At 40.6% G+C, this 19,264-nt stretch overlaps 2 protein-coding genes across 4 annotated transcripts in view; one reads left to right on the forward strand and one right to left on the reverse strand.

Annotated features, from left to right (window-relative positions):
* Positions 1-19,264, reverse strand: part of LOC101851690 — a gene marked incomplete at its 5' end in the record, with an annotated part of 44,034 nt that overhangs the window by 16,202 nt on the left and 8,568 nt on the right.
* On the forward strand, positions 492-11,913 carry LOC101851908. 3 transcript variants are annotated; one of them, XM_013090026.2, is made up of 2 exons: positions 492-885; positions 8,571-11,913. In XM_013090026.2, exons 1-2 carry the CDS (start codon positions 742-744, stop codon positions 9,765-9,767), a joined length of 1,341 nt encoding a protein of 446 aa, XP_012945480.1. In that variant the 5' UTR covers positions 492-741; the 3' UTR covers positions 9,768-11,913. The 3 variants fall into 3 exon arrangements, with proteins under 3 accessions (XP_012945480.1, XP_005111804.1, XP_005111803.1); XM_005111747.3 differs by having other exon boundaries at positions 492-882; positions 8,573-11,913; XM_005111746.3 differs by lacking the exon at positions 492-885 and adding an exon at positions 4,417-4,626 and having other exon boundaries at positions 8,573-11,913.

The raw sequence follows: 19,264 nt of genomic DNA on the forward strand, positions 1-19,264 counted from the left end.
CTCGCCTATCCATCCAACCCCCCCCCCACACACGCACAAAATACCTAAAGTGTACTGGTAATTATAAAATTGACCGTCTGTCTGTCCGTCTGTCTGTCTGTCTGTCTGTCTGTCTGTCTGTCTGTCTGTCTGTCTGTCTGTCTGTCTGTCTGTCTGTCTGTCTGTCCGTCCGTCCGTCTGTCTGTATGTCGGCCTGTCTGTGTGTTGTAGGGGTGAAGTTCTGAGGCGAGGGGTGGGGGGAGAAGGGGAGGTATCGATGGGAATTACAGCCGGTCATTTCTATAAACCACCAGCCGCCCCTGGAATTCACAGGATTCCTTCTTTGTTTAAGGCTTAGTAACCTAGTAAACGAATTACAGACTGACTACATTTTCTCATGACACGACAGCATCCCTGAGCATCGCCATGGCAGCGATTACTGCGCGTAAAGGTTTTCGCGCACCGCGATACGCAAAACAATACACTGTTGTTATAGAGCGCCACCACGAGTGTCACCCACAGAATTCTACACTTAATCTGTGGTGTCACCTCTCTTTTACTGTAAACCCTCTCTGATTCGTCAGGCTCAGAGTCAGAGAGGTTTGCAAAGAGTTGGCCAAGAGAAAAGCGGGCGAGCTGACTGGCTGCGTCTGCGCGACCCACAGCCACAACTCGTCGGTGTTGTCGGCGACGAACTCGCTCAGCCTGGTTGGGTCCGAGGGAGGTCGGGCCAGATCTATATATAAGAGGGTCGGCCGTGTCATGCAAACTTTCCACCTTCCAGCCAACGAGCTATTCGTACTGCGATGCAGAATTTGTGCATTAAATATTTCCGTCAAAGTCCAAGGACGGATTGTTCTCCAACAGGCCCATGAAGTACAGCGGAGTGCAACAAAACGCCAGGTAATAGTAATTTATAATTTTACCTGTACATTGTAATAGTGAATCTAACGCCCCTTCCCCCCACCACTTGATCCAGTAGGCAATACGAATACGTATGTCAAGGGGGTCACCACTCTGTGTAGTGTGTAGGCGACATTGGACGCGGCAATACGTAGCTCGTCCCTCCCCCCCCCCTCACTGACGTCACAACTCTGCACGCGGAAAGTTTGATCGTGAACCCCCCCCCCCTCCCCCCTCCCCCCATTTTGTTATCGAATAGCTTAATAAATAATGGCGGTGCATCTTGTAGGGTATCGAAGCTTGTAAATGATCATTCACATTTCCGAGCATTGCACGTGTATAGGGCCTAGGTCTATATGATTATATAATATATAGGTCAATATAAATCCTATAAAAAATATATATATATATATATATTGGGGGGATGTGGATAAAATTCATGTATTTTTATATATCTGAAGGACAATGTTATAGTTGCCTGGGGGCCGGGCCGCCCCTATATATATATATATATATATATATATATATATATATATTTGCCAATGTGATTGATTATCATATCAAGGTTGACCATTCTTTTCTCGGGGACTCTCATGGCTTAATTAATTAGAGATTAAGCTGTTCGCCTCTCATTCAAAGGTCTCGGGTTTGAATCCGGGTAACGACTGAAAAATTTAAGAATTGTCTCCTTTCACCTCCTTTACCTGCTCTCTAGCAGTGTTCTGTCGTCTGCTTTCGTCTCCACTTTCTGCCCCTCACCCCCTCATACCCCCTTTGCCCCCTCCCCTGGTCTCCTGACTCTTTCTTCAGCCTTTCTACTGCTACTCCTTGGCTCATTCTTAGTGCTATCTTTCAGCCGCACCCCTGATCTTCTGGTAGGAAAGATCTACACCTAGCCTTCTCGGACAAGGTAGAAAAACTTCGGAAGTCCGGTGTGCAAGTTTCGCGCGTTAAAGATCCCTTGGTGGTCTAAAATCGATAAGAGTAGGCTTCGGCCGACACCTGCGCAAAATTCAAAATTTCCTACCGACTGAAAATGTTTGGTGTGTCCTGCGCGCTCATATGTCCTTATGCAGTAGCGTGCGCCGTAAAACACTGATCAAAAGAACACCATTCTTTGCTCCCCATTTGTCATAAACTCTCCCTACTCTCCCAGGGGTTACTTCAGTACATTTAAGAGTAAAGGGAGACTATTTTACAGATTGTGGACCCGCACACAACTCCCCGTGGATTCTCTCCCGGATGCATCGGCTAAGATAATCCCGTTCGCATAAGATCCCGCATTTTTTGCTTGCTCGCATATTAAACACCGGGATCTTATGCGAAGATATGTAGTCAGTTTACATTTGTGTGAATTCGTAAGTCTAGAGCCAAGCAAAGAATTTCCTGATCTTGTGTGTGTGTGTGTGTGTGTGTCTTTGCATCTGTGTGTGTGTGTGTGTGTGTGTGTCTGTCTGTCTGTCTGTCTCTCTCTCTCTCTCTCTCTCTCTCTCTCTCTCTCTCTCTGTGTGTGTGTGTGTGTGTGTGTGTGTGTGAGAGAGAGAGAGAGAGTGTGTGCGGGCGCGTGCGTGCGCTAATATACACAGTTGAACTTGCTATAATAACGTCTACCTTTTCAAGACAACCACTTGTACCGATGACCATCTTCCACGTTCACTTTTGCGGGTTTTTTGTTTTTGTTTTGTTTTGTTTTTGTTTTTTCTTTCTTTTTTTTCTCTTTTTTTTTCTTCTTTTTTTTTTGATATGCATTATAATGAAACTGCAGAAGACAACATGTCCAACGTGACCTCAACCGCTGTATTTTAATCAACCAATCTCTCATCGCCCGACGCGTTGCGCCATTCGTTTGATCCCCAATGCTGCGGGCGAGATCGTCATAAATGATGCACCTAGAATAGTAACAATACTAACGTTATTGTTAGCCTCTCCAACTTTTTTGCTGGACAGCACTTAGATGAGGTTGGTAGTCCCTCCCATTGTTCAACTAAAATGACCTTTCAGTAACAAAATTTAATGTTCAGCTGCAGATGGGTGAGGCATGAAAACCGGCATAATCCATTGGACCCCTAGCCCTTCCCACAACAGAACCGTTCGCTGACCATACATGAATCTGTGGAAGTGAGATCATAATAAACCCGCCTGTTTACTCAGAAACATGAACTTGCAACAAAAACCGTCGCTCGTTCTCGATGGTGGCGGCCCGTTTGTTTTGTTTTATCTGTACATAACCAAACAAATATATACACACCAGAGAAACCAAACTTCTCCTATAGGCTAGGCAGGGTAAAGCCCACTTTTGGTTACTGTATAACCTCCTGTGAAGGTCAACATTTCTGGAAAACCCCTAAATCTGGGATAGCGACCAGCAGCTCTACGAATTCTTAAAATAGCCTGACGGAAATTCCCGTTTAGAGACTGCATGAACTTTCTGAAGATAAGACACATGCCCGGATGCTACCCCCGGACCACTTGCCACTTAGGACCAATCAAAAGAACTTTGACTTCCGTGAGGCCGTGCATTGTCGCTCAAAAATAAATGAAGGTAACCTTTTGCGTAAAGCACAATCCAAACAGTAAACCAAAAAAGTGAGCAACAGACATCATCCAAATCTTTTACCAATACAAGGTCCTCGCTTAGGGTGCAATGCACCCCCCCCCCCCCAAATCCGATTTCGCATACGTCACGAATTTCAGTTGTAATCCAGAAGGCTGCCTCGGTTGAAATCGCTCCCCTTATTCGACTAATTGCTTTCAAAGATCCTACACTATAAGAATATAATAATTCATAATATTATAGGCTTAGACCACTTGCTCTTCGAGCATTAAAAGAACGTCCTCAAAATCACGGTGGCGCCACGTACTCCCGCTGACGTTTTATTTGGCAAAGTGAACCATCATAATATGTTTGTAGTAGGATCTTTGGGGTCGGCAAAGATCCTGTATACTCCTAGACCAAACAAACGCAATATTGAAGAAAGCTGTGGCGACCACTTAAAGGTGACTCACACTTTGTAGAATTTTAATTATATTTAAGCGTATCTATACTGGTGTTATCGGTGCGGTCAATAGCTGTTAGTGTAGGCTAAATAGAATACGTGGATAAGTGGATGATAAAACAAAAAGTCAGAGCATTAAAAAACGAACGACTCTAAAACCCATAAAGTATCGACTTCTTCATTATTTGCTTGCCCTTTCATTGCAATAGATCTAGGATTTGACGTTGTTGTTGTTGTTGTTTTCAAATCCCTTTAGCTGCGAGCATTTTGCTCTTGGCAGCGCAATGCCTCCCTTAAGTACCCACATGTCCTTGTCATCTGGTCAACGTCTGAGTTTGATAAAAACAAACTGTATAAATAATAGGGGCTTCCTTTAAATAAACAGAAAGACTTTACAACAATGAAACACTCTAATATAACATGAATCTAACTAACTGTAAACATTCTCCTCATAGACATTACTGTGTTACGTTGTGAAATATTATGTATCGAAACCAATGGTAAAAGCACTTTGATATTTGACCATGAAACTTAATAGTTTTGGCATTGAGCGTTAGGGTATGTTTGCCACCTGGCCAATCAGATGTGCGTAATGCGTAATTTCTTTCTACTGCGTACTGACTGCGTTGATGGCTGACGGTCAGGCCAAGCCAACAGCACTGCGTACTTCCGTTTCAGCCTGTCCAGACCAGCTCCGAAACTGTAAGATTGGAAAAGACAAACAAGCAGATCTGGGGCGAGTAAGGGGGTAATGACAGAATGTTTATGTATTCATGGTTCTACATCCATATGTTTTCTAAGAAAGTGGCTATTCTCACCCGCCCGGAAGTTCTCGCAAGATCAACTCCTCCCCTCTTCTCTCTCTCTCTGTCTCATTCTGAATACTGTCTATCGGTGTGGACGATCAAATTGACCAAAACAGAGTTAAAAAATGATGTTAAAACACAAAAGTAAATTAATTTTTTTGTCTACAAAGATGCTACGGCTATTTAACTTTTCGAATCGAGCCGAACTACGCGGGTCGCCATTTTGTTTTGCTCGGAAATTCTCAAATTCTCGCGCTAGGCTACTCCTCTCTCTTTCTCTCTCTCTCTCTCTCTCTCTCTCTCTCTCTCTCTCTCTCTCTCTCTCTCTCTCTCTCTCTCTCTCTCTCTCTCTCCACTGCCCACAGACAAAATTGTACGCTTTAAGTAGGCTACAGTTCTAATGGAACGTTTGTTCACGGCACAGAATTCTACAATTTTTCTGTTACTGTTATCACAGTGTAGAATTCTGTGGTTTAGGGTGAACGCAAAATTTGGTGAACGCGCACCGGGTGAGAATAGCCACAAGACTCGCCTGCACTATTCTCACTCCGGGTGAGAATAGAGATGGCCTTGTTCTAATGACGACTAGATCTAGATTCTAGATCTAGAGTCTAGATCTAGATTCTAGATCTAGAGAATCTAAATCTAGATCTAGATCTAGTCTAGATTCTAGATCTAGATCGGCGCTTTTTCGGTAGTTCCCACCCCGCATTTGTTATTCGCCGGTTTTGGCCCCAAGAGTAGGGGGGTTTCAGGGGGGGCTTGCCCCCCTGACCTAATAAAAACAAGGTGGGGGGTTTCAGAGGGGCATGCCCCCCTGAATTTTACCACAATTTAATGTTTTGCAGTTGTTAGGTTTGACATCTTAGCTTGCCGCGAATCAAACGTATATATAGATCTAGATGTAGGTCAGGCTCTATCAAATAAGGGGGGTGGGAACTACCGAAAAAGCGCCTCTAGATCTAGATCTAGATCTATTCTAGATCTAGAGATCTAGATCTAGATATCTAGATTTTCTAGATATCTAGATCTAGAAATCTATATCTAGATCTATTTGTTCTGATAGAGAACGTTAGGAGTACGCCATTGGCCGATATTTATAAGGTAGTGTCAATTGCCACCGAGTGACGCGGTGGCAATTGACAAAAATTGACTTTTTGTCAATTGCCACCGAGTAAATTGGAGCTCTTTTGCGTTGGTGGGTAGATCTAGCTTATAACTTATTGTGCTCGAGTGCTCGTTGTTGTGCGTTCGCCTCTCTGTCCCTCTTTGTGTGTGTGTGTGTGTGTCTTTTCCTGACCCCCGTCCCCCGATTTAGGTTCCCCGATATTTATTATAACTTGAATTTCTGCTTGATTTTGAGTGCGTTTGTGACCTTCTACTTCTAGAATTACCTGTGTTGGTTCTACACCAAAGTGTAGGCTAAGGCTAGCCTAGATCTAGACTATGTCTCTTTGAAAAAAACACGCCAAGTTGGTACCGTAGCTCTAGACTAGATGCTCGTCCAATGAAATTAGTTGAGAACAAATTGACCCATTAGACACACATGTATATAAGTATAATGCTAAAGATAGTGTTGTTTTCAGACTTGACACCGCTTCACTCGGTGCGGTGGCAATTGACAAAAAGTCTAGCCGTCATTAAGTACGGCTAGCCTCTTCCAACAATATTATAATTAATGCTAAATCAAAGCCACACACACACTAACTAACTGTCTACTTCTATTCTAGTAGTATTTTGCATGCTGAACTCAAATATGGCCTTCATTTTTGCCGCAAATCAATAGTTTTTGAGTTGTTGATGTTTGAAAATGGTAAATTTAACAACATCATCATGGGGGACCTAAAAAGAATCTGGGGGATTTCAGGGGGGCATGCCCCCCGCTTAATTTCACAATGATTTGATGTTTTGGCAATTAGGATTGATATTAACTTTAAAAAACAATTGATTTGCAAGGGTTTTAGTGACCATACATGTGTTCTGCAGCAAAAATTATGGCAGTTTAGCCCTCAAATCAATGCTTGTGTGTGGGTGCGTAAAAATTTACCATAATTTATATATAACTTCAATGACTTCAAAAAAAGCTTTAAGCTGATCCTTCAAAACTCTACTAGCACAACAACTTTGGAGAATAATATAAGCGAAGTCATTTCGTCATACATAATTGGGGTGTGACGAGATGACCGGTTGACCGTTATGATAATGCTCGTTATTGCATTATAATGTTAAAGAATAGGTCAAACAAGATGGCTGTTTCTATAAATATTGGCCATTGGCGTACTCCTAACGTTCTCTTACTATCCGTTTGTGCCTATACATCCTACTCCTGCTCCTTCATTGGATTGTGTAGTTTCAGTTTTACTTTTACCAAAAGGCAAAGATGACACAATATCTTTCAATAGACTATATTTTAGATCTAGAGGAATCAAAAATTAGAAGGGGAAACGGAACTGAAATATTGAACACTAACATTATTTTAATTACTAGATTTATGGACAGAATGGGAGTGTTAGGTTATTTTGGGCAATGAAATTGAAAATGAAAGAAATAAAGTTGTAAACTCAGTACCCAGATAATAACTAACCCTTTCGCATTTCTTGGCCAGCGGGTATGCGTTCTAACTGTCGGCACTGATTTTCAGCTGAGCTTGTTACAAAGGACAGCAGTCTCATATCTCAGTGTTAATGGACACGTGGTTTAGATCTAGCTCAATCGTGACATATTATGATGTTTCAGATCCCGGTCTACGATCATGTCAGTTTTCTCACACCTCTCATTGTCTATCCCCCCCCACTTATATAAAATTATGACGACTTGCAAATATCTAAGCCAAAAAGTGATTTTCTTTTACCTTTTGAAAGTCATTTTTGTGTTTACGTTTTGCAAGGGCGCATGGCCACTCACAAAAGCCTAGATCTGTGTTTATCAATTGCTTTCAAGACTAACAGTAAGTAATACTAGCAAATATGGTACCAGTGTGCCTCTTTTATACCCGAATACAAATCCATGCAGTGCTTGTGGCTATTTAATTCCGAACAGAAAAATTAGAGCAAGGTGATTTGCGTGCAGTGCATGTTACGTCTAATAGGCAACCAAGAGCGGCAAATTTTGTTAACTTCCATGACTTACATACGGCACCTAGCTAAAAAATTATGCATTTTCATGACATATATGTGGTAGGCCTACGTCATAAGACATCGAAGGGGTTAATTTTTGCACATTTCACTTTAAAAATTACATGAACATGGCTCAGATATGCACGTGGCCATTCTGTTATAACAGATGTGGATGAATACATTCTTATATCTCTATCTTTGCAAAGGAAAACAATTCTGAAATGGGAGGGGGGGGGGGTGGCAGGGGAAGAGGTTGTGAATGTTTATTTAACTCAACTTGATTATAATCGGGCTTACTAATTACTCAAAATACTCAATTACAAAGTTGTTTGAGCCAAGAGGGTATGTTCCTAATCCCCCCCCCCCCCCCCTCTATACCATGAAAATATGCCACAGCACTACAACTACAGTATTACATTCATATCAATCTGATGTGTGTATAATTCTGTACCGGTTAATAATATTATTGTTGTTCTTGCTTTATCAGTGTTAAACCAACTGGGACAGGGGAAGAGGTTCCTGTTGAATGTGCTTATGGTATGGAGTGTGTCAACAAACACAAAAGATAGTAACACTTATTATCAGTCGTTTAAATTTATTTGAGAACTTAATGAGATGAATGCCAACACTTCACCTTGTGCATTAGTAATATTGTTTTTATGTGAAGCATAACTATAATCCACCATGTTTGTACTGTCGATGTCAGATCAGTGTTTACTTATAATCATGTAAGTTTTTATAACCCCTTTTGTTTTGTTTTTTCCTACCACAGATCCTTTCTGTGTGTAGTGGCTACCATAACTTGTCTCCAAGATTGGAAAGATCTCCTGTTGTACTGGTGGTGTACGTGGGAAGCATTGACCTGCAGTGTCCGTGTGTACTTGAGAAGCTCAAAGTCCAGAACGATTCTCCTTCGCTTGGTGGACACACTACAAAGTTCTTTGAGTTGCAACCCTGGTCTGCTGTGGTGGGGTGAATATTCTCACAGAGTTCAAACTACAGCATCTCACAGTTTCGTTGCTGGTAAGCGTCAAATGGCTTCGTCCTCTAGTGGGAGCACCACTCTATCATATCACAAGGCTGACAGGTTTTTTGAAACATGGAATGCTCCACAAACGTCAGGATTTTCATACAGAGTGTTAGCTATGGCAGAAGAGACTTCTTTGAGTGAGATACAAATCCAGTTTATTGCAGACTTTTATGAACACAGAACTGGCAAGGAGATTTCAGCAAGTGCTTTGATAGATGAATGTGATAAATATACAGACGGGCAACTGGCTTTTCCAGAGCGCCTAGCAGAAGTGTCAGGTGGAAATTTTTCAGCTTCAGGAGGAGGTGGTGGGCATCATTCAAATGCACACAACAATCCTGTGGCTGGTGCCACTGAAAATAATGATAGTGGGAACTTTAATGATGAAGATAGTGTAGACGGCTCAGTCAGTGGGGGTCAGGATGTTGTGGATAGGTTTGACATTCCAGATGGTGCAAATACAAGTTGTTTGGGTCGCTCCGGCAATTCTAGAACTCGCAAACAACATAAACCTGTCCATAAGTCAAATATGTCATCATCGCACAGGACTACCACTCTTCCTGTGCCCGACACAACTGGTCAGGTAGACAGTGGATTGGGCTATGACACGCCTAGTGATATTGAAACGGATAGTGAAGTGGAATATCGTGGTTCGGAGAGTAATCAGGTACCTAATGGCGAGAATGCAAGGACCGGTCAGATGCAGCCGGAACAGAAAGAACGGTGGCTTTTGCAAAATGTTCTTTTGGCTCTTCAAAGGGAGCATGAGATTCTGGATATGTCTAGGAAATGTAACGAGTGCAAAACAAGACCCAGAGACATTACTTTTCTCCCATGTGGACATTTTATTATGTGCAAGGTGTGCTCAGAGCCAGTTTTTGAATGTCCTACATGTAACCTTGACATATTAGCAACAGCGCAGACGTTTCTGTCTTAACTCACTCACTGCCATGCCCGAACCCTGTCGAGTGATCCGCGTAGACCGCTGCCTGCTGAACCCGAAACCCATCGGGTGCGTTTTTAAAACATTACTTTTTTTCAAACATTCCCGACATGTTTCGGGCTTGGCAGTCGGAAGTAGGCGACATAAGCCAGTTTAGTTTCGATTCCGTATTGTTGTTGCAGTAGCTTCCCTTGAATAAGTTACTTAAAAATCGAGCTTTTTCGAACCCACCCGAAACGAACTAAAAACAACTACGCTCAGTTACGATGGTGACGGCATCTCAACGAGGTCGGAACAATTGAATTGATCGGCCCATTCGTGGCGTCGGTGGCCTAGTGGTCAGGCTCTTGGACTCGCAACCATAAGGTCGTGGGTTCGAATCCCCGCAGGGGCCCGAAGTTTTTTTTCTCGATTTTGCCACATATTCACAAACTCATAAAATTTCACCCGGTAAAGGTATCACCAAAAATTATTTTTTTTTTGTTGAGTATGTTTCAATGTCATTGTTTGTGGAAAAGTTCAATGCTGTACACAAAATAATAAGTTCACAGTAAGGTTTTGAAAATGGTCCCAAAAGCCTGGCATTCCTCGGTTACCCTGCAGTGAGTGAGTTAAGCTGTAGGTTTTCTCTCCAGATATTTACTTCTTGACAGTAAACTATCCTGTCCCACTGATGTGCCGCTAATTGCACCAGATACCACACCGCTGATTTGTTGCTCATTTTTACGTAGCATTTTCTTGCGTGAAACCAAATCCGGGGCTAAAAACACAAAATGGAAAATATGAAGGTTCTAGCATGCTTTCAGGCTGTCAACATTGAGACGTTGGTCAGTTCCTTGTAGTGGTATCGATGTTAGGGCCAAAACTCAGTATAGCTTGTTTGCTTACATCACTTAGGGGGATGTTATTCTTTGCCTTGGATGCACAGAAACTTGGGGGGGGGCATCGTGAGGATTTTTCCAGCTCATTTGATCGGTGGAGAAAGTTTTTGAGCATTACTTGTAAACTTCAAGGCATATCTTTCTGGACAAATTTATTTTAAAAATCGATTCTTATTTTGTTGTGTGGAAATAACATAGAATCAGCCTCTGCATTGTTGTAAAGACCGATAAATTCTTTTTCAGTTTCAAGTTTCAGTTAGTTTTGCAAATTGGGATGAAACTCCCCTCACCCCTTCCTCTAATTCTGTAAAAGAAGTACAATATTGCTCGCGGAGTCGTACAAATTTTGCATCCACTGGGGAAACATTTGGAAGAAAAAGCGATACAGTTGATTCATATATATGATGCCTGAGTATAACTCAAAAGTGCTGATTTTCCCCTATTGAATATATTCTGCTGAAATTTTCTGGATTTTGCTTGACATCAGGCCGATTGTGGTGATGTATTAAAAAAAGAGTGTATGGTAATTCTGAACAAGATGTACAATATAATCAGTAAATTTTGAGTCTCTGTGCGCGCGTTTCCACAGGATCCAAAACTTTCAGGATTCTTTCATAGCCACCTCTTATAAAATATAGGAACGACGTGACTGTTCGGACTCGAGACCGAATAGACAAAAATTATATTAGAACTGTGAATTGAGTCCAGCATGAGGTCCGTTCCAACTTCCGACCCTTGTTCTTCTCCAAAAGTGGAATAGTACACACATGCACATTTATAAACTGAATACACATGTGTGGTCTTTTCTGTAGTGTTTCTTTTTCTGCATTTTGTTTTTTTTCCCAATTTCCAGGTCATATTATAATGATTACTGAAAATAAAACATGATGCATTCATGTGTTGACTGTTGGAGAGATTATATATGAGAAGAAAATAGAGGAGAAGAAGAAGAGGAAAGAGAGAAAAGTTGAGGGTAGTGAAGGCAGAAGAAGGAGGAATTAAGAAAAACTGAAGAGGCAAAAAGCAGGTTGCAAGGAGGAGGAGGGGGAATGGGAAGAAGAGAACACGAAAGAGAAAAAAGGAAGAGATTTGGCTGATGAGGAGAAGGAGGAAGAAAAAAAAGAACGGGTGGAGTAGAAAAAGAAAAATTGCTTTGGTGAAGAGTCAAAAAATGAAGAAGATGGCGGAAAAGAGGAAGCGATGATGGAGAAGAATGAAGGTATTTGTCAGGAGGAAGCTATTTTGGCTGAGGAGGAGGAGGAAGAAAAAGAACGGGTGGAGGAGAAAAAGAAGAAAAAGTGTTTTGGTGAAGAGTCATAAATGAAGATGGTGGAAAAGAGGAAATGAAGACATTTTTTAGGGGGAAAACACAACAGCCAGCCCCAAAAAGGGAAAAAAAAAAATTGGGGGGGGGGGGGGGGGGGGGGGGATGAAGAGGAGAAAGTTTAAAAAAAAAAAATCTAGTTTAGGTAATTTAGGAGGCGGGTTTCGACCCCACCTGTGGGACCAACCCAGGCAGATAGGGATACCGTACATCATTTCTTCAGCAAAAAGACCAGAGACATAAACTCTCCCCACAAGGGAAATGAACTCCGGTCACGTAGGAGCCTACATGCAACGGCGAGGCACTTAACCTCTACACCATGACTACAGACGCAGGTAGAAAGAAGGTTGATGAAGACAGGGAAACGAATATATATAACTCCTACTAAACAAAAATAAACAAAAATACTTTTTAGTAGACTTATTTGCTGACGCTTTTGTTGTATCATTTTCTTTTGGACGATCATTGTGTGTGTGTGTGTGTGTGGGTGGGTGGGAAGAGAGAGTCATTCTATTCTATGTAACAACAGTACATTATGTAGAGATCTCTAGGTTGTCTATTAAAGGAAAGTTGCTTTTCTACTTTCAAGCTGTTCCAAAATAACAGCAGTTACTTGTTTAGTTACTAACTAGTAACGGTCCACTAAAGTAATCTTGTTCGCCTGTGAAGCAACAAATACTTACTGTTGGCTTTTAAAACCACCTGTACAGGAATGTGTTGTTAGCCCCCCTCCCCCCCACTAATCTAAGAAGGACGTGAGAATGTCGGACCCCACGGGGAATTCAATTTGGTCGAACCTCCAAGTGAAGGTGGTCTTTTCAGACAGCCAAGTCATAACCAACTACGTGGCAGCTGTAGACACATGTACATCTAGTTATAAGAAATACTGTGTAAAATAAAGGCCTACCGTATACATGTTACATGTACTATATCATGTACATTTGAAGCAGCTAAAGTGGGTGGTTGGTGAGTGCTCTGATGTGGTTTGCTCCTTTCCTATCAAAAACCCATTGTCCTTATCTGATCTCCCGTCCTTCTTTTTTCCGTGTTTATTACTCTCTTGTATAACCTCTTATCTTCGGCACTTTCATGACCTTATTGTGTTGAAAGTGCCGTAAAACTCCTACTACTAAAACTAAAACTAAGAAGTTGGTAGTGCACTATAGTTTTAGTAGCGTTCTTGTACTGTTGTAGCCTACATGTACTAAGTCTAAGTAACGTACTAATTGCCCCCAACGAATGTGCAAGGAGAAAGAAAAAAAAGCACGTTTTGTAGAAAACGCTTGTATGAAAAAAGTATTTTAAAAAATGTGCTGAAGAGGACAAAAAATGAAGGACAAGCTGTGAATGGAATGAACTGAAGCTGGTAGGAAGAAGAAAAGAGGTTTTGAAAAAAGCAGGTGAAGAGAAAACAACAAAAAACAATCAAATAAGACGGTTTGAAGCTGGAGTGGAGAAGGAAAAGAATAGAATAGAAGAGAGACTGGTGCATGTACTGACTGGTATTGGTATCATGAACAAGAAAAAAAATATACGGTAGCAAGAAGCTGGAGCCGAGGAGCAAAGTTGCAGAGTAAAAAAAGGAAAAAAGAAGAAAAGAGCAGAATACGATGATGGAGTTGAGAAAAGAACAGACTACACTGTAACTGTAAGAAGCAGCTGGGGCTGATAGATGTAAAGATACATGTTGTAGCGGATAAGGAAAAAAGAAAATGAGGTTCTTCTTCTCGTTCATCTGTAAATGGAATCTCAGTTGAGAATGAGATGAAAAGAATAGAATAAGCTGGAGGGGAGAAAGAAGAACACAGCCAGAGGAGGCTGGAATGAAGAAGAAAAAAATGGACAGAATGCATGTACAAAAAGAATCAAGAATAAAGAAGAAAATAATTAGATCTATGTAAATATGAGAACAAACTGAGTGGAATGAAGAAAAAGGGAAATTATGAAAAGAAGCTGGAATAAAGAAGAGAAGAATAAAGTACCTGTAAAAAGAATCTGAAATGGAGAAGAAAAGAATGGAATGAAGAGAAGCTGAATTGACGAAGGAAAGAATAGCATGAGCTGGAATGAAGATGACCCCCAAAAAATAAGAATGAGAAGAAGGTGAAATGAAGATTAAAAGAATACATGATGTAGAATAAAAAAAGAAGCTGAACTGGGGAGAAGAAAATATAGAAGTTGGAGAGAATATACAATAAGAAAAACAAGACGCACGCGTGGAGAAAAAAAAGATGGGTGAAGAAGTTGAATTTGAAAAGGAGGAGAAAACATGGAGGAAGAATCAGAACCGGAGAAGAAAAGACAATACAATGTATGGAAATAGAAATGAGACTGGAGCGGAGAAGAAAAAATGCATGAAAAAAAAAAAGGATATTCCCGATCTCCAGCCAGACTGTGACTGTTGCCTTTACTTTTCCGATCATGGTACATGTACTAGTCTTGACACCCGATGTACTGTTCCTCCCGTATCATGATCATAATCATAGGATGACACTTCCAAGATGTACATATAATATACATATTATATGTAAAAGAGGTTACTTCCTCCAATGGGCGCCTAGCTGATCTTGATGTCTACTTTTACACTTATGTTGATCTTACTTAACAGCTTTTGTGCTTCCTGGGTGCACCTTCAGGTCTAAATTCTGCGAGACCCTTCTTACCAGGTCCTAGGTCTTTCCCCTGGTGCCTGTGCGGTAGCAATGCCAGGTCGTCGACAAAGTCTAGATCCTCCACAAACTGAGACCATAGTGTCCACTTTATTCCCTGGCCCTTTGTCTCTGTTGCTGATTTCATTACATAGTCAATGGTAAGTTGAAAAGGAATGGTGACAGTAAGCATCCCTGTTTCACCCCATCTGAACCTTGAAGCTTTTAGTGAACTGCCTGTTATGGATGACACAGCTCAACCTCACCCATTTTAATGATATTCAATAATGTTGCAATACTTCCATAGTATTATACTGTCTTTGCTGTAGAATACTTTCTCATAGTCATAGTCTACAAAATTGACTAATGGGGCAGAGTTCCGTTCCGAAGATTGTTCAACAATAATTCTCAAGGTCACAGTCTGGTCGACACATGATGAGCGGTCTCATTTGAAAGTGAAACCTGCCTGATTTTCTCTGGGCTGAGACTGAGATGTACGCCTCGCCACAATTTCTTTTTTTAATATTTTATGCACTCCAAAAGAATTCTGTGGAAGATTTTTCCTGATTCAACAGAAGTGTTATTCTCCTGTAATTCCCACTATAACACAGATTACCCTTCTTCGGGAGCTCAATAAGTTATAAGGTGGCCTTCTTTCCATTCATGGGAACATTCTTTTGTAGTTGTAGTCCGTATCTTCTCAAATAATACCCGGTGTAGGATATCTATTCTACTGATGTACGCAGGTCAGCGTTTATTGCCTCGGGCGGTATGTAGTCAGGACACGCTGCCTTTCCACTCCTTTGCTGTCTGATTGCATCAGCAATTTCTTTTCATTTTGTTTGAAGGTCACAATTTATAGCCTAAGTCTCTGCCTCGGACGATCTGATTGTTGCTTTGGGGCTGGTCTGTTAAGTTCCCGGAAGTGTTTCGACCAGCTGTTTAGTGTGTTTCCTTTCCCTGTAGACTTTTCCCATTCTTGTCTTTTACGGTAATTCCTAGCCAGACTACCGGAACATTTAATCGCGAGATTCCGGGTTTAGGGGTTCGAGCCTAAGCTTGGTCCGACGTTGAGTCTTTGGCAAAGGCTTTCATTAATTTTGTATTTTGGCTCGGTCCTATCGGCCCTTGAATAACCTAATAGTGTTGATAGGGGCGTTAGTTAAACCTATACCATTTCCCTGTCCCCGTCGTTTTATGCAAGACAAATTTTGAAATTATGGAAACAGCCCAAAAATGTGAAATTGTGCGATTCTGTAAATTCTAACAAAGAATGATAAGGAAAAAAAATTAGAAATTATTTTAAAAATAATCAAATTTTGCTAAATTATGCGAGGCGCATAAAAACATGTGGACAGATTTCACAGGAAGTTCCGGTTTGATATATTATGTATACCTCCCACATAGTTTCTTGTTTGCATTATTGATTCTTTTGTTGAGGTTACCGGAGGTTAGTACCTGTTCTGTCACTTTCGCTATCTCTTCTCTATGAATGTGGACTAGTCTGCTTTTAGCCCTTTTGTGTCACTTATATGTTGACTTGTATATATATATATATATATACAGTACATTCTTCTTCTTGTGCAGCTCCCTTGGCTCGCGGGTTTTGCACGCCGCTAAGCATTTCTCTTTTTCCTCCTGTGTTTTGTCCATTGTCTCTCTAGAGATATAATCTGTGTTCCTTTTCTCTCTCTGATTCTAATTTCTTCCACACAAATTCTACTGAACAGTTCTTTGATGGATGCCTAATACCAGTACTCTTGGACTCCTACCTGCTTCTCTTCAATCAGCTTTGACAAAGATTGAAATCATTTGAGTAATTCCAATTTGAACCTCTCTTGCGTGTTTCCACTGGTAAGAAACTGTGTGGGGCATTTGCTCTTCTTTTCCTGGCTTCCATTGATGCGCCCAACCTTCATGACAGCCTTACTTAGCTTGAGGTTCTCGTCTGAACCCACTTTCCTCCTGTGATATGACCATTCTGTTACCTGCACACGTCCTTCAGCCGTTTGCCCTTGTTCTCTTCTATTCCGTGACTTCCCATGATCTCCTCTTTAGTTGCCTTACAACCTGTGTTATCTTTTCCGGTCTTTGCATTTAAATCACCCTTAAAGGTATACATGTAATTATATATATATATATATATATATATATATATATATATATATATATATATATATATATATATATATATATATATATATATATATATATATATAATTGATATCTTTGGCTGGATATTCGTACAGTATCTTCTGTAGTTGGTTGTAAAACTGATCCTTTGTGTCATCCTCCTTATTGTCTGTTGGGGGATGTAGCATTGGATGGCTCTTAGGTCTGTTTTCCTGTTTCTTGTTCATGTAGGGAAGGATGCCGACATTATTCTGGGTCCATGTCCCTCCCACGCGATCAACGCTTTCACTGTTTCCGCTTTCTTTGAGAGCATAGATCATGCCACACTTTCTTCACGCCTTACTTTTTCATCTGGGTGGCCAGAGTATAAGAACATCTCCCGTTGAAAGTTTTCTCTGACCTTTCTGAATTCACCTTGTTTCTGCAAGTCTATGCTGTAGATCTGCTCTTCCTTTGCTACCAAAAACAAAACAAAAAAAACCCAAAAAAAACTTCAACTGTTTCAAACAACGTTCTGACTCTCCGTGTTCTTATCTTTGGATCTTGTTGGACAGATGACTTGCCCGCTTGGTGACTTCCTGTCGATTTTTATCACAAGGTTTCATAATAATTGTCTCCACCAGGGGCGTCGCCGTCACCCAAGATTGGTGACTGGTTGCTTCCTCTTCTTGGCGTTTCTGTAGCAGCTTGATTGTATATATAAAAGAAGTAGCTGGAAAAAAAAACCCACAACGGAATTTGGAGCAGAAAAGAAAAATAACAAAAGAAGAAGAATAGAATTCTAAGATGAATTTCAAGGAGCCGAATGGAAGTAAATCTAGTACCGGGTACTAAAACTAAACTAAAATCGAAAACAAAAGAGAAAAGCAAGTTGGATCTGGGTGGGGGGGGGTGAAAAAAAAGAAGAAAGAGACTGAATAAGAATAGTTAAGACTAAGAGACGACAAGACTTGGATGAAGACCTTCGAGTTAAAAAGAAAAACGAACGGATGAAGATGGGCGGAGGGAAAGAAGTGGGGAAAAATTTAAGGAGTTGGAGCGGAGAAGGAGAAAAAAAATGAATGTAGAAGTAGAAGAAAAACTACAAAAAGAAGAAGCTGTAGTGAAGTGAAGAAAAAAATTGGGAAAGAAGTTGAAGCCCAAGATTACTAAGAAGCTGGTGTGCGAAAAAAAAAAAGAAAAGAAAAGCTGTAGTGCTGAAGAAAAAAATATGAGATGCTGGAGTGCAGAAGAAAAGAACAGAAAACGAATTGGATTTAAAAAGAAAAAAACAACATAGAAGTAGATAACAGATTTAAAAAAGTTGGTTGGCTGTACAAAAACTAGATCTACTAGATCTATAGATTAATACATAAGAAGTTAGATTAGAAACGGGAGAAAAAACACGAAAAGTATAAAGAAACTGAACCCAAGAGGGAAAAGGAAGAAGCTGGAGTGGAATTTGTAAAAAAAAATATATAAAAAATTACATTAAAAAATTAATAAACTAAAAAATTCGATGGAGTGGCAAATTTTAAAAAAAAAGAAGAAAAGGAAACTGGAGAGGGCAATTTTAAAAAAATGAAACCGAAAGAAGATGGAGTGGAGAAGAAAAGACAAGAAGAAGATAGAACATGAAAAAAAAGACATTAGAAGAGACAAAAATGGGAGCGGAGAAGAAATTAGTGCTGGGAGATGGATCGGGGTAAAGAGAAGAAGAAAAAAAACAAAACAACAACAACAAATAACATACGATAGAATAGGAATAAGAAGAAAAATTCGTTGAATACGAGGTAGATCTATAGTAATAGCATAGTATTAGTATTAACTTTCATGTATACATAACGTACAATATTAGATCTATATATATATATTGACTGAGGGTATTGTTGTTATTCATGAAAATCAAAGTGCCCCCCCCCAAGCACACACACACAATCAGAAAATAAAAACAAATAGATCGATCCAACCCCCCAAAACAACGACAACAACAAAACAACGACAACAACAATACAACTTCATTTTAATCCCTTTTCTTCCTATGTGTTGGGAGCGGGAGTTTTCGATGCACTGCGACTTACTAGACTTTAATAAAACAGCCGATTGACAAAGTCGAGGGTCTCAATTGTCTAAAACTTATTTTCTAATTTTGTTTCACCAAAAGCCAAACGATTCCAGACACAAATGTACCGCAATACTCGTACACTGTATGTAACTTAGATCAAGATTCAAACTACCGTACACATTTTCGAAACGTACTTTTAATTCTCCCCGAACCTCACTGTCCACCACAAGGACATAAGTAAACCGCCGAACCTCGTTATGCGATATAATATAGCAAGTCTTCATAAGTTAGAAGTTAGAGTGATCACCTGTCGATCCCCATGGGTCAGCGAACCTCGCCCGTCGCATTCTTCAACCCCGTGGTCGCTTGCTCTATTGATTTCACTTGATATGTTGAAGGACAAATTTATAAATGTTCACCCACGCTAAACGTACTACAGTCAAACCTCGAAATACCCCCCC

Source organism: Aplysia californica, unplaced genomic scaffold, assembly GCF_000002075.1.
Source record: "Aplysia californica isolate F4 #8 unplaced genomic scaffold, AplCal3.0 scaffold01113, whole genome shotgun sequence".
Taxonomy (NCBI): Eukaryota; Metazoa; Mollusca; class Gastropoda; order Aplysiida; family Aplysiidae; genus Aplysia; species Aplysia californica.

Coding starts and splice junctions, on each gene's coding strand:
- LOC101851908 (XM_013090026.2), top strand. CDS start 742: ATGCAAACTTTCCACCTTCCAGCCAACGAGCTATTCGTACTGCGATGC. Junction 886..8,570: donor GTGCAACAAAACGCCAGGTA/ATAGTAATTTAT, acceptor TTTTCCTACCAC/AGATCCTTTCTGTGTGTAGT.